This window comes from Oncorhynchus mykiss, chromosome 15 (assembly GCF_013265735.2).
Source record: "Oncorhynchus mykiss isolate Arlee chromosome 15, USDA_OmykA_1.1, whole genome shotgun sequence".
Classification (NCBI taxonomy): Eukaryota; Metazoa; Chordata; class Actinopteri; order Salmoniformes; family Salmonidae; genus Oncorhynchus; species Oncorhynchus mykiss.
The window spans coordinates 78,298,580-78,314,431 of record NC_048579.1 but is presented as its reverse complement, the minus strand read 5'-3'; the positions used below and the strand labels follow the sequence as shown (position 1 = coordinate 78,314,431).

The 15,852-nt window shown below is 50.7% G+C and overlaps 1 protein-coding gene across 1 annotated transcript in view; it reads left to right on the top strand.

Annotated features, from left to right (window-relative positions):
• LOC118938867 (transmembrane protein 178B) overlaps positions 1-15,100 on the top strand; it is a 153,173-nt gene extending 138,073 nt beyond the window's left edge. Inside the window, exon 5 of the mRNA XM_036945438.1 lies at positions 11,359-15,100. Within this exon, the coding sequence (XP_036801333.1) occupies positions 11,359-11,609 (251 nt within the window). The 3' untranslated portion in view covers positions 11,610-15,100. The remainder of the gene's footprint in view (positions 1-11,358) is intronic.
• Positions 15,101-15,852: the final 752 nt, after the last annotated feature.

Genomic DNA, 15,852 nt, shown 5'->3' with positions numbered 1-15,852 from the left:
ATATATATATATATAATATGACATTTGTAATGTCTTTACTGTTTTGAAACCTCTGTATGTGTAATGTTTACTGTTAATTTTTGTTGTTTTTCACTTTATATTTTCACTTTGTATGTTGTCTACCTCACTTGCTTTGGCAATGTTAACACATGTTTCCCATGCCAATAAAGCCCTTGAATTGAATTGAGAGGGGGAGAGAGGGGGGGAGGAGAGAGAGAGGGGGGGGGGGGCAGAGGGAGAGGAAGAGGGACAGAGAGAGAGGGGGGAGAGAGGGAGAGAGAGAGAGAGGGAGAGAGGGGGAGAGAGGGGGGAGGGAGAGACGAGAGAGAGAGAGAGGGGAGAGAGAGAGAGGGGAGAGAGAGAGAAAGATGGGGGGAGAGAGACGAGAGAGAGAGAGAGAGAGAGAGAGAGAGAGGGGGGAGAGGGAGAGAGGGAAAGAGAGAGAGAGAGGAGGGAGAAAGGGAGAGGGAGAGACAAGAGAGAGAGAGACAAAGAGGGGGGAGAGGGAGGGAGAGACAAGAGAGAGAGAGAGGGAGGGAGAGAAAGCGAGAGAGAGAGAGAGAGAGGGGGGAGAAAGCGAAAGAAAGAGGGGGGGAGAGAGAGACAAGAGAGAGAGAGGGGGGGGGGAGAGAGAAAGAGGGGGGAGAGGGGGGAGGGAGAGACAAGAGAGAGAGGGAGTGAGGGAGGGAGAGAGAGAGAGAGAGAGAGGGGGAGAGAGAGAAAGAGGGGGGAGGGAGAGAGAGAGAGAGAGAGAGAGAGAGAGAGAGAGGGGGGAGAAAGAGAGAAAGAGGGGGGAGAGAGGGGGGAGGGAGAGACGAGAGAGAGAGAGAGAGAGAGGGGGGAGGGGAGAGAGAGAGAAAGAGGGGGAGGAGAGAAAGAGAAGGGAGAGACAAGAGAGAGAGAGAGAGAGGGAGGGAGAGATAGAGAAAGTGAGAGGGGGGAGAAAGAGAGAGATAGAGGGGGGAGAGAGGGGGAGGAAGAGACAAGAGAGAGAGAGAGAGGGGGGGAAGAGAAAGAGGAGGGGAGAGGGGGAGGGAGAGACAAGAGAGAGAGAGGGAGGGAGAGAGAGAGAGGGGGGGAGAGGGAGAGAGAGGGAAAGAGAGAGAGAGGAGGGAGAGACGAGAGAGAGGGGGTGGAGAGAGAGAGAGAGGGGGTGGAGGGAGAGACAATAGAGAGAGATAGGGAGGGAGAGAGGGAGAGAGAGAGAGAAAGAGAGAGAGATGGTTACAATAGAAATGAAGAAAAACAGAGGGAATAAAGCAGGTCAGATTACTGTGGCCAGGTCAGATTACTGTGGCCAGGTCAGATTACTGTGGCCCGGTCAGATTACTGTGGCCAGGTCATATGACTGTGGCCCGGTCAGATTACTGTGGCCAGGTCAGATTACTGTGGCCCGGTCAGATTACTGTAGCCCGGTCAGATTACTGTGGCCCGGTCAGATTACTGTGGCCAGGTCATATGACTGTGGCCAGGTCTGCAACCCAAATGGCCCGGTCAGATTACTGTGGCCCGGTCAGATTACTGTGGCCAGGTCAGATTACTGTGGCCCGGTCAGATTACTGTGGCCAGGTCATATGACTGTGGCCAGGTCTGCAACCCAAATGGCCCGGTCAGATTACTGTGGCCCGGTCAGATTACTGTGGCCAGGTCAGATTACTGTGGCCAGGTCAGATTACTGTGGCCCGGTCAGATTACTGTGGCCAGGTCAGATTACTGTGGCCCGGTCAGATTACTGTGGCCAGGTCAGATTACTGTGGCCCGGTCAGATTACTGTGGCCAGGTCAGATTACTGTGGCCAGGTCAGATTACTGTGGCCAGGTCTGCAACCCAAATGGCCCGGTCAGATTACTGTGGCCAGGTCTGCAACCCAAATGGCCGGGTCAGATTACTGTGGCCAGGTCAGATTACTGTGGCCAGGTCAGATTACTGTAGCCAGGTCAGATTACTGTGGCCAGGTCAGATTCAAGTTGATTGATTGTTACACAGTTTTACTGATGTTATAGTAAGTGCAGAGAAATTACTATAGTTCCGGGCAGGGTACTGGGGGAGGCTAGTTACAGTGACTATAGTTCAGGGCACTGGGGGGAGACTAGTAACAGTGACTATAGTTCAGGGTACTGGGGGGAGACTAGTAACAGTGACTATAGTTCAGGGCAGGGTACTGGGGGGAGGCTAGTAACAGTGACTATAGTTCAGGGTACTGGGGGGAGACTAGTAACAGTGACTATGGTTCAGGGCAGGGTACTGGGGGGAGGCTAGTAACAGTGACTATAGTTCAGGGCAGGGTACTGGGGGGAGGCTAGTAACAGTGACTATAGTTCAGGGCAGGGTACTGAGGGGAGACTAGTAACAGTGACTATAGTTCAGGGTACTGGGGGGAGACTAGTAACAGTGACTATAGTTCAGGGTACTGGGGGGAGACTAGTAACAGTGACTATAGTTCAGAGTACTGGGGGGAGACGAGTAACAGTGACTATAGTTCAGGGTACTGGGGGGAGACTAGTAACAGTGACTATAGTTCAGGGTACTGGGGGGAGGCTAGTAACAGTGACTATAGTTCAGGGTACTGGGGGGAGACTAGTAACAGTGACTATAGTTCAGGGTACTGGGGGGAGACTAGTAACAGTGACTATAGTTCAGGGTACTTGGGGGGAGGCTAGTAACTGTGACTATAGTTCAGGGCAGGGTACTGGGGGGAGGCTAGTAACAGTGACTATAGTTCAGGGTACTGGGGGAGGCTAGTAACTGTGACTATAGTTCAGGGCAGGGTACTGGGGAGAGGCTAGTAACAGTGACTATAGTTCAGGGCAGGGTACTGAGGGGAGGCTAGTAACATTGACTATAGTTCAGGGTACTGGGGGGAGGCTAGTAACAGTGACTATAGTTCAGGGTACTGGGTGGAGGCTAGTAACAGTGACTATAGTTCAGGGTACTGGGGGGAGACTAGTAACAGTGACTATAGTGCAGGGTACTGGGGGGAGGCTAGTAACAGTGACTATAGTTCAGAGTACTGGGGGGAGACTAGTAACAGTGACTATAGTTCAGAGTTCTGGGGGGAGACTAGTAACAGTGACTATAGTTCAGGGTACTGGGGGGGAGACTAGTAACAGTGACTATAGTTCAGGGTACTGGGGGGAGGATAGTAACAGTGACTATAGTTCAGGGTACTGGGGGGAGGCTAGTAACAGTGACTATAGTTCAGGGTACTGGGGGGAGGCTAGTAACAGTGACTATAGTTCAGGGTACTGGGGGGAGACTAGTAACAGTGACTATATTTCAGGGTACTGGGGGAGGCTAGTAACAGTGACTATAGTTCAGGGTACTGGGGGAGACTAGTAACAGTGACTATGGTTCAGGGTACTGGGTGGAGACTAGTAACAGTGACTATAGTTCAGGGTACTGGGGGGAGGCTAGTAACAGTGACTATAGTTCAGGGTACTGGGGGGAGGCTAGTAACAGTGACTATAGTTCAGGGTACTGGGGGGAGGCTAGTAACAGTGACTATAGTTCAGGGTACTGGGGGGAGGCTAGTAACAGTGACTATAGTTCAGGGCAGGGTACTGGGGGAGGCTAGTAACAGTGACTATAGTTCAGGGTACTGGGGGGAGGCTAGTAACAGTGACTATAGTTCAGGGTACTGGGGGGAGGCTAGTAACAGTGACTATAGTTCAGGGTACTGGGGGGAGACTAGTAACAGTGACTATAGTTCAGGGTACTGGGTGGAGACTAGTAACAGTGACTATAGTTCAGGGTACTGGGGGGAGACTAGTAACAGTGACTATAGTTCAGGGTACTGGGGGAGACTAGTAACAGTGACTATATTTCAGGGTACTGGGTGGAGACTAGTAACAGTGACTATAGTTCAGGGTACTGGGTGGAGGCTGGTAACAGTGACTATAGTAACAGTGACTATAGTTCAGGGTACTGGGGGGAGGCTAGTAACAGTGACTATATTTCAGGGTACTGGGTGGAGACTAGTAACAGTGACTATAGTTCAGGGTACTGGGTGGAGACTAGTAACAGTGACTATATTTCAGGGTACTGGGTGGAGACTAGTAACAGTGACTATAGTTCAGGGTACTGGGGGGAGGCTAGTAACAGTGACTATATTTCAGGGTACTGGGTGGAGACTAGTAACAGTGACTATAGTTCAGGGTACTGGGGGGAGGCTAGTAACAGTGACTATAGTTCAGGGTACTGGGGGGAGACTAGTAACAGTGACTATAGTTCAGGGTACTGGGGGGAGACTAGTAACAGTGACTATAGTTCAGGGTACTGGGGGGAGGCTAGTAACAGTGACTATATTTCAGGGTACTGGGTGGAGACTAGTAACAGTGACTATAGTTCAGGGTACTGGGGGGAGGCTAGTAACAGTGACTATATTTCAGGGTACTGGGTGGAGACTAGTAACAGTGACTATAGTTCAGGGTACTGGGGGGAGGCTAGTAACAGTGACTATAGTTCAGGGTACTGGGGGGAGACTAGTAACAGTGAATATAGTTCAGGGTACTGGGGGGAGACTAGTAACAGTGACTATAGTTCAGGGTACTGGGGGGAGGCTAGTAACAGTGACTATAGTTCAGGGTACTGGGGGGAGACTAGTAACAGTGACTATAGTTCAGGGTACTGGGGGGAGGCTAGTAACAGTGACTATAGTTCAGGGCAGGGTACTGGGGGAGGCTAGTAACAGTGACTATAGTTCAGGGTACTGGGGGGAGGCTAGTAACAGTGACTATAGTTCAGGGCAGGGTACTGAGGGGAGGCCGGTAACAGTGACTATAGTTCAGGGTACTGGGGGAGGCTAGTAACAGTGACTATAGTTCAGGGTACTGGGGGAGGCTAGAAACAGTGACTATAGTTCAGGGTACTGGGGGGAGACTAGTAACAGTGACTATAGTTCAGGGCAGGGTACTGGGTGGAGACTAGTAACAGTGACTATAGTTCAGGGCAGGGTACTGAGGGGAGACTAGTAACAGTGACTATAGTTCAGGGCAGGGTACTGAGGGGAGGCTAGTAACAGTGACTATAGTTCAGGGTACTGAGGGAGACTAGTAACAGTGACTATAGTTCAGGGCAGGGTACTGAGGGGAGGCTAGTAACAGTGACTATAGTTCAGGGCAGGGTACTGGGGGGAGACTAGTAACAGTGACTATAGTTCAGGGCAGGGTACTGGGGGGAGACTAGTAACAGTGACTATAGTTCAGGGCAGGGTACTGGGGAGAGACTAGTAACAGTGACTATAGTTCAGGGCAGGGTACTGGGGAGAGACTAGTAACAGTGACTATAGTTCAGGGCAGGGTACTGGGGAGAGACTAGTAACAGTGACTATAGTTCAGGGCAGGGTACTGAGGGCAGGCTAGTAACAGTGACTATAGTTCAGGGCAGGGTACTGAGGGGAGGCTAGTAACAGTGACTATAGTTCAGGGCAGGGTACTGAGGGGAGGCCGGCTAGTGGTGACTATTTAACAGTCCGATGGCCTGTTTTTTCAGTCTCTGGGTCCCAGCTTTGATTGACCTGTCACCGACTTCTAGATGGTAGCAGGGTGAACAGGCCGTGACTCTGGTGGCTGAGGTCCTCGATGATCTTCTAGATGGTAGCAGGGTGAACAGGCCGTGACTCTGGTGGCTGAGGTCCTCGATGATCTTCTAGATGGTAGCAGGGTGAACAGGCCGTGACTCGGGTGGCTGAGGTCCTCGATGATCTTCTAGATGGTAGCAGGGTGAACAGGCCGTGACTCTGGTGGCTGAGGTCCTCGATGATCTTCTAGATGGTAGCAGGGTGAACAGGCCGTGACTCTGGTGGCTGAGGTCCTCGATGATCTTCTAGATGGTAGCAGGGTGAACAGTCCGTGACTCGGGTGGCTGAGGTCCTCGATGATCTTCTAGATGGTAGCAGGGTGAACAGGCCGTGACTCTGGTGGCTGAGGTCCTTGATGATCTTCTAGATGGTAGCAGGGTGAACAGGCCGTACTCGGGTGGCTGAGGTCCTCGATGATCTTCTAGATGGTAGCAGGGTGAACAGGCCGTGACTCGGGTGGCTGAGGTCCTCGATGATCTTCTAGATGGTAGCAGGGTGAACAGGCCGTGACTCTGGTGGCTGAGGTCCTTGATGATCTTCTAGATGGTAGCAGGGTGAACAGTCCGTGACTCGGGTGGCTGAGGTCCTCGATGATCTTCTAGATGGTAGCAGGGTGAACAGTCCGTGACTCTGGTGGCTGAGGTCCTCGATGATCTTCTAGATGGTAGCAGGGTGAACAGGCCGTGACTCTGGTGGCTGAGGTCCTTGATGATCTTCTAGATGGTAGCAGGGTGAACAGTCCGTGACTCGGGTGGCTGAGGTCCTCGATGATCTTCTAGATGGTAGCAGGGTGAACAGGCCGTGACTCTGGTGGCTAAGGTCCTTGATGATCTTCTAGATGGTAGCAGGGTGAACAGGCCGTACTCGGGTGGCTGAGGTCCTCGATGATCTTCTAGATGGTAGCAGGGTGAACAGGCCGTGACTCGGGTGGCTGAGGTCCTCGATGATCTTCTAGATGGTAGCAGGGTGAACAGGCCGTGACTCTGGTGGCTGAGGTCCTTGATGATCTTCTAGATGGTAGCAGGGTGAACAGTCCGTGACTCGGGTGGCTGAGGTCCTCGATGATCTTCTAGATGGTAGCAGGGTGAACAGTCCGTGACTCTGGTGGCTGAGGTCCTTGATGATCTTCTAGATGGTAGCAGGGTGAACAGTCCGTGACTCGGGTGGCTGAGGTCCTTGATGATCTTCTAGATGGTAGCAGGGTGAACAGGCTGTGACTCGGGTGGCTGAGGTCCTTGATGATCTTCTTGGCCTTCCTGTAACACCGGGTGTTGTAGATGTCCTGGAGGACAGGCAGTGTGAACCCAGTGATGCGTTGACCGCACCACCCTCTGGAAATTCCCTGCGGTTGTAGGCAGTGCAGTTGCCGTACCCGGCTGTTATACAGCCTGACAGGATCCTTTCAATGGTGCATCTGTATAAGTCCTTGAGGGTCATAGTCATAGGGGGCCAAGCCAAATTTGAAGAGGTTGAAGAGGTGCTGTTGTTCCTTCTTCATCGTGCTGTCAGTGTGAAGAGACCATTTCAGGGTGTTAGCGATGTGCATGCCGAGGAACCCGAAGCTTTTGACCCTCTCCCCTGTAGATGTGAATGGGGGCGGCCCTTTGATGTGGATGGGGAGGCGGCCCTGTAGATGTGGATGGGGGCGGCCCTGTAGATGTGGATGGGGGGGCGGCCCTGTAGATGTGGATGGGGGGGCGGCCCTGTAGATGTGGATGGAGGGGCGGCCCTTCGATGTGGATGGGGGGGCGGCCCTTCGATGTGGATGGGGGGGCGGCCCTTCGATGTGGATGGGGGGGGCGGCCCTTCGATGTGGATGGGGGAGCGGCCCTGTAGATGTGGATATGGGGGCGGCCCTGTAGATGTGGATGGGGGGGCGGCCCTGTAGATGTGGATGGGGGGGCGGCCCTGTAGATGTGGATGGGGGGGCGGCCCTGTAGATGTGGATGGGGGGGCCCTGTAGATGTGGACGGGGGGGGCCCTGTAGATGTGGATGGGGGGCGGCCCTGTAGATGTGGATGGGGGGGGCCTGTAGACGTGGAAGGGGGCGGCCCTGTAGATGTGGAAGGGGGCGGCCCTGTAGATGTGCACGGGGGGGGCGGCCCTGTAGATGTGCACGGGGGGGGCGGCCCTCTAGACGTGGATGGGGGGGCCCTGTAGTTGTGGATGGGGGGGCCCTGTAGATGTGGATGGGGGGGCGGCCCTGTAGATGTGGATGGGGGGGGCGGCCCTGTAGATGTGGATGGGGGGCGGCCCTGTAGATGTGGATGGGGGGGGCCCTTCGATGTGGATGGGGCGGCCCTTCAATGTGGACTGGGGGGGGCGACCCTGTAGATATGGATGGGGGAGGCCCTGTAGATGTGGATGGGGGCGGCCCTTCGATGTGGATGGGGGCGGCCCTTCGATGTGGATGGGGGGGCGGCCCTGTAGATGTGGATGGGGGCGGCCCTGTAGATGTGGATGGGGGGGGGGGGGCCTGTAGATGTGGATGGGGGGGCAGCCCTTCGATGTGGACGGGGATGGCCCTGTCGGAGTGGATGGGGGCGTGCTCTCTCTGCTGTCTCCTGTATTCCACGATCAGCTCCTTCGTTTTGTAAAACGTAGAGGTTATTTTCCTGGCAACACTCCCACCAGGGCCCTCACCTCGTCATTGCTGGTAATCAGCCTATCACTGTTGTGTCTTCACCAAACCTGATAATTGAGTTGGAGACCTGCACGGCCGGTGCAGTCAGTTGTGAACAGGGAGTACAGGAGGGGACTAAGCACACATCCCTGAGGGGCTCCCCGTGTTGTGGATCAGCGAGGCGGAGGTGTTGTTGCCTACTCTCACCATCTGGGGGGGCTTCCCGTGTTGTGGATCAGCGAGGTGGAGGTGTTGTTGCCAACTCTCATGACCTGGGGGGGCGACCCGTCATAGTCATTTAGTTCAGTGCTGCGGGGCGATAGTAATTTAGCTCAGTGCTACGGGGCGATAGTCATTTAGTTCAGTGCTGCGGGGCGATAGTAATTTAGCTCAGTGCTACGGGGCGATAGTCATTTTAGTTCGGTTATCTTCGCTTTCTTTGGAATAGGAGCAATGGTGGACATCTTGAAGCAAGTGGCGACAGCAGACTGGGATAGGCAGAGATTCAATATGTCCGTAAACACTCCAGCCAGCTGGTCTGCACATACCCATTGGGTCCTGGTCAGAAGTAGTGTCCTATACAGGGTTATTGGGTGCCATTGGTTCCTGGTCAGAAGTAGTGTCCTATACAGGGTTGTTGGGTGCCATTGGTTCCTGGTCAGAAGTAGTGTCCTATACAGGGGTGTTGGGTGCCATTGGTTCCTGGTCAGAAGTAGTGTCCTATACAGGGGTGTTGGGTGCCTTTGGTTCCTGGTCAGAAGTAGTGTCCTATACAGGGTTGTTGGGTGCCATTGGTTCCTGGTCAGAAGTAGTGTCCTATACAGGGTTGTTGGGTGCCATTGGGTCCTGGTCAGAAAAAGTGTCCTATACAGGGTTGTTGGGTGCCATTGGGTCCTGGTCAGAAGTAGTGTCCTATACAGGGTTGTTGGGTGACATTGAGTCCTGGTCAGAAGTAGTGTCCTATACAGGGTTATTGGGTGCCATTGGTTCCTGGTCAGAAGTAGTGTCCTATACAGGGGTGTTGGGTGCCATTGGGTCCTGGTCAGAAATAGTGTCCCATACAGGGTTGTTGGGTGCCATTTTTTATTTATTTTTATTTTATTTTACCTTTATTTAACCAGGTAGGCAAGTTGAGAACAAGTTCTCATTTACAATTGCGACCTGGCCAAGATAAAGCAAAGCAGTTCGACAGATACAACGACACAGAGTTACACATGGAGTAAAACAAACATACAGTCAATAATACAGTATAAACAAGTCTATATACGATGTGAGCAAATGAGGTGAGATAAGGGAGGTAAAGGCAAAAAGGCCATGGTGGCAAGGTAAATACAATATAGCAAGTAAAACACTGGAATGGTAGTTTTGCAATGGAAGAATGTGCAAAGTAGAAATACAAATAATGGGGTGCAAAGGAGCAAAATAAATAAATAAATAAAATACAGTAGGGAAAGAGGTAGTTGTTTGGGCTAAATTATAGGTGGGCTATGTACAGGTGCAGTAATCTGTGAGCTGCTCTGACAGTTGGTGCTTAAAGCTAGTGAGGGAGATAAGTGTTTCCAGTTTCAGAGATTTTTGTAGTTCGTTCCAGTCATTGGCAGCAGAGAACTGGAAAGAGAGGCGGCCAAAGAAAGAATTGGTTTTGGGGGTGACTAGAGAGATATACCTGCTGGAGCATGTGCTACAGGTGGGAGATGCTATGGTGACCAGCGAGCTGAGATAAGGGGGGACTTTACCTAGCAGGGTCTTGTAGATGACATGGAGCCAGTGGGTTTGGCGACGAGTATGAAGCGAGGGCCAGCCAACGAGAGCGTACAGGTCGCAATGGTGGGTAGTATATGGGGCTTTGGTGACAAAACGGATTGCACTGTGATAGACTGCATCCAATTTGTTGAGTAGGGTATTGGAGGCTATTTTGTAAATGACATCGCATTGACCCATTGGGTCCTGGTCAGAAGTAGTGTCCCATACAGGGGTGTTGGGTGCCATTGGGTCCTGGTCAGAAGTAGTGTCCTATACAGGGTTGTTGGGTGCCATTGGGTCCTGGTCAGAAGTAGTGTCCTATACAGGGTTGTTGGGTGCCATTGGGTCCTGGTCAGAAGTAGTGTCCTATACAGGGTTGTTGGGTGCCATTGGGTCCTGGTCAGAAGTAGTGTCCTATACAGGGTTGTTGGGTGCCATTGGGTCCTGGTCAGAAGTAGTGTCCTATACAGGGGTGTTGGGTGCCATTGGGGACACAGATAAACAGCCCAGTGGTGTCACACACCCAGCTCACAGAGTCAGGGTGGAATTACACCCTCAATCTACACACACAAAAGAGAGGAACCGTTGACAAAAAAGTCCAAAGTAATGTATTTTAATGCTGTACAGTGGACAGTTTTCTGTTTGTACAAAATGTTCACAGTCTGAATGTGAATGGAAATTGGTTCTCCAAAATAATGATGATAGGAATGTTGTATTATTTCACACTCAAACACCAAGTGAACATCGTTCTTATTGCATCAGTGTAACCTCTCTCTCTTCCCACCTCCTCTCTCTCTCTCCCTCCCTCTTCCCACCTCCTCTCTCTCTCTCTCTCTCCCTCCCTCCCTCCCTCTTCCCACCTCCTCTCTCTCTCTCTCTCTCTCTCTCTCTCTCTCTCTCCCCCTCTTCCCACTCCCTCTCCCTACCTCTTCTCTCTCTCTCCCTCTTCCGACCTCCTCTCTCTCTCTCTCTCTCCCGACCTCCTCTCTCTCTCTCTCCCCCATACCTCCTCTCTCTCTCTCTCTCTCTCCCTCTTCCGACCTCCTCTCTCTCTCGCTCTCCCTCTTCCGACCTCCTCTCTCTCTCTCTCCCCACCTCTTCTCTCTCTCTCCCCACCTCTTCTCTCTCTCCCTCTCACCACCTCTTCTCTCTCTCCCTCTTCCCACCTCTTCTCTCTCTCTCTCCCTCTTCCCACCTCTTCTCTCTCCCTCTCCCCACCTCTTCTCTCTCTCTCCCTCTCCCCACCTCTTCTCTCTCTACCTCTTCTCTCTATCTATCTATCCCCAACTTCTCACTCGTTCCTTTCCCCAACCTCCCCTCTCTCCACCCCTCCCCTCTCCTTTATCTTCCCCCACTCTCTCCCTCGACACCTCCCCTCTTACCCTCTCCCCACCTCCCCCTCTCTCCTCCCCAGGCACCTTCTGTATAATCTCTCTCTGTACCTGCGTGGCGGGGATCAACTTCGAGCTGTCCCGTTATCCTCGCTATCTGTACGGCCTGCCGGACGACATCGGCCACGGCTACGGCTGGTCTATGTTCTGCGCCTGGGGAGGTCTGGGGCTCACCCTCATCGCTGGTTTCTTCTGTACCCTGGCTCCCTCCGTCCAGCCCATCCCTCGATCCACCTGCCCCAAGTCGAGGCAGGAGAACGGGACGGTCTGCTAGAGGGACTGGGATGGAGGATAGAGGGACTGGAGGTCCAGTTCCTAGATAGATAGCTGACTACACCTTTAACCACACAGGACAGCCGTAACAAAAGAGAATTTAACAAACAAAAATGTAACAATGAGTTGACAAATCCATGCATTCAATTAATTAATCATTTTCCACGTAAAGACAATGTTTTGTTTTTTCTTTGTTTAAAGTGTGTGTGTGTGTGTGTGTGTGTGTGTGTGTGTGTGTGTATAAACATGATCTGGTTTCTTGAAAAACAATTGATTTTTTTTTTTTAAACACACGAACTGACAGAAAAATCCAATCATCGATCTGAAGTTGTGCTGGGGGGGGGTTGTAGTCGGGGATGTTGTGATGGTTGAAATGGATGTACCATGAAACGGCCTTCTCTACTGGGGGGAACGAGAGGAACCTTTCAGTAATGAACGATGACAGGCGATGACAGACAACAAGGGATGGGAGTTACAAGAACAACAGTCTGAACCTCAGAGGAACTAACTCATCATGGTGACCAGCCTCTACCCCTTCCACAACAAGGGATGGGAGTGACAAGAACAACAGCCTGAACCTCAGAGGAACTAACTCATCATGGTGACCAGCCTCCACAACAAGGAGAATAACTGAAACTCTGTTGTTGCTGAGGGGAGGACGGCTCATCATAATGGCTTGAACGGCGCAAATGGAACGGTATCAAACACGTGGAAACCATGGAAACCAAACCATGGAAACCAAACCATTCAAACAAATGATAACCATGGAAACCAAACCATTCAAACACATGGAAACCATGGAAACCAAACCATTCAAACACATGGAAACCAAGCCATTCAAACACATGGAGACCATGGAAACCAAACCATTCAAACACATTGAAACCATGGAAACCAAACCATTCAAACACATTGAAACCATGGAAACCAAACCATTCAAACACATTGAAACCATGGAAACCAAACCATTCAAACACATGGAGACCATGTGTTTGATACCATTCCACCTATTTCCTCTCAAGCCATTTACCACGAGCCCGTCCTCCCCAATTGAGGTGCCACCAACCTCCTGTGTCGAAGAGGGTTAAATCAACACTAACTGAAAGGGGTCAAAGGTTGGAGTATTATAAACAGCACATCCTGTTCTAAAGAGACACCTCAGCTTGTTGGAGACTTCTGATTGGACTAGCTGTGTGTTCCTCAGATCTACTCTGGGTCATTGGACTAGCTGTGTGTTCCTCAGATCTACTCTGGGTCATTGGACTAGCTGTGTGTTCCTCAGATCTACTCTGGGTCATTGGGACTAGCTGTGTGTTCCTCAGATCTACTCTGGGTCATTGGGCTAGCTGTGTGTTCCTCAGATCTACTCTGGGTCATTGGGCTAGCTGTGTGTTCCTCAGATCTACTCTGGGTCATTGGACTAGCTGTGTGTTCCTCAGATCTACTCTGGGTCATTGGACTAGCTGTGTGTTCCTCAGATCTACTCTGGGTCATTGGACTAGCTGTGTGTTCCTCAGATCTACTCTGGGTCATTGGACTAGCTGTGTGTTCCTCAGATCTACTCTGGGTCATTGGACTAGCTGTGTGTTCCTCAGATCTACTCTGGGTCATTGGACTAGCTGTGTGTTCCTCAGATCTACTCTGGGTCATTGGACTAGCTGTGTGTTCCTCAGATCTACTCTGGGTCATTGGACTAGCTGTGTGTTCCTCAGATCTACTCTGGGTCATTGGACTAGCTGTGTGTTCCTCAGATCTACTCTGGGTCATTGGACTAGCTGTGTGTTCCTCAGATCTACTCTGGGTCATTGGACTAGCTGTGTGTTCCTCAGATCTACTCTGGGTCATTGGACTAGCTGTGTGTTCCTCAGATCTACTCTGGGTCATTGGACTAGCTGTGTGTTCCTCAGATCTACTCTGGGTCATTGGACTAGCTGTGTGTTCCTCAGATCTACTCTGGGTCATTGGACTAGCTGTGTGTTCCTCAGATCTACTCTGGGTCATTGGACTAGCTGTGTGTTCCTCAGATCTACTCTGGGTCATTGGACTAGCTGTGGGAGAAGAATGGCACATCACACGATACAGGCTCTCTAGAGTATCTCTACTGTTGTACAAAACTACCGAATCATCATTCCAGAGAAATTACAGCCAGGAAATGCCATGTTGGAGCATTGTCATGCCCACCGGGGGCATACTAGTTTGCATCCCAAATGGCCCCCTTTTCCTTCTGGTCAACAGAAGTCAACAGTAGTGCATTGGACAGGGAATAGGATGCCAATGGAGACACATACCTATTTCTTCAAGCCCCGTCTATCCTCAGTCATCTAACATTTTATACATTCATTCACTCTCTTTGTATCGTCCTGAAACCCATCCTGAATGAAGGAACTGTGTGTTGTACTGAAACCCATCCTGAATAAAGGGAACTGTGTGTTGTACTGAAACCCATCCTGAATGAAGGAACTGTGTGTAGTACTGAAACCCATCCTGAATGAGGGAAACTGTGTGTTGTACAGAAACCCATCCTGAATGAAGGGAACTGTGTGTTGTACTGAAACCCATCCTGAATGAAGGAACTGTGTGTTGTACTGAAACCCATCCTGAATGAAGGAAACTGTGTGTTGTACTGAAACCCATCCTGAATGAAGGGACTGTGTGTAGTACTGAAACCCATCCTGAATGAAGGAAACTGTGTGTTGTACTGAAACCCATCCTGAATGAAGGGACTGTGTGTAGTACTGAAACCCATCCTGAATGAAGGGACTGTGTGTAGTACTGAAACCCATCCTGAATGAAGGAACTGTGTGTAGTACTGAAACCCATCCTGAATGAAGGAACTGTGTGTAGTACTAAAACCCATCCTGAATGAAGGAACTGTGTGTAGTACTGAAACCCATCCTGAATGCAGGAAACTGTGTGTTGTACTTTAAACAATATTACCCCTGGTTCTGTCCTGTCATCTGTTTGGGAGGTCAATATTACCCTGGTTCTGTTCTGTCATCTGTTTAAACAATATTACCCCCGGTTCTGTCCTGTCATCTGTTTGGGAGGACAATATTATCCCCGGTTCTGTCCTGTCATCTGTTTGGGAGGACAATATTACCCCCGGTTCTGTCCTGTCATCTGTTTGGGAGGACAATATTACCCTGGTTCTGTCCTGTCATCTGTTTGGGAGGTCAATATTACCCCTGGCTCTGTCTTGTCATCTGTTTGGGAGGTCAATATTACCCTGGTTCTGTCCTGTCATCTGTTTAAACAATATTACCCCTGGTTCTGTCCTGTCATCTGTTTGGGAGGACAATATTACCCTGGTTCTGTCCTGTCATCTGTTTGGGAGGTCAATATTACCCCTGGTTCTGTCCTGTCATCTGTTTGGGAGGACAATATTACCCCTGGTTCTGTCCTGTCATCTGTTTAAACAATATTACCCTGGTTCTGTCCTGTCATCTGTTTGGGAGGACAATATTACCCCTGGTTCTGTCCTGTCATCTGTTTGGGAGGACAATATTACCCCTGGTTCTGTCCTGTCATCTGTTTGGGAGGACAATATTACCCCTGGTTCTGTCCTGTCATCTGTTTGGGAGGACAATATTACCCCTGGTTCTGTCCTGTCATCTGTTTGGGAGGACAATATTTCCCCTGGTTCTGTCCTGTCATCTGTTTGGGAGGACAATATTACCCCTGGTTCTGTCCTGTCATCTGTTTGGGAGGACAATATTACCCCTGGTTCTGTCCTGTCATCTGTTTAAACAATATTACCCCTGGTTCTGTCCTGTCATCTGTTTGGGAGGACAATATTACCCCTGGCTCTGTCCTGTCATCTGTTTGGGAGGACAATATTACCCCTGGTTCTGTCCTGTCATCTGTTTGGGAGGACAATATTACCCCTGGTTCTGTCCTGTCATCTGTTTGGCAGGACGAAGACTTTCAAAATTGTATTGTTGCTCTCTGCCTTGGGGTTTTACTACGGAGCAGATTATATTTAGAGCTAGAGGACAACCGGTGAAAGATGTCGTGAGGAGAGGTGGCACAGCTTCAGGTAAAAACCACAAGCTTCTAAAGATGGAGGACAAAGGCTCAGCCTATCACAGGCTGGGAATCTCAGCCATTCTCTTTCTGTAAAAGGTTTGTCACAACATCATATCACTTTTGACCATGAAGTGTTAATGTTAATGACAATGTTATTCATAAACAATTACAGAAAACGTTAAATGTAAAGAAATGCCCAATCCCAGTGGTGTAAAGTA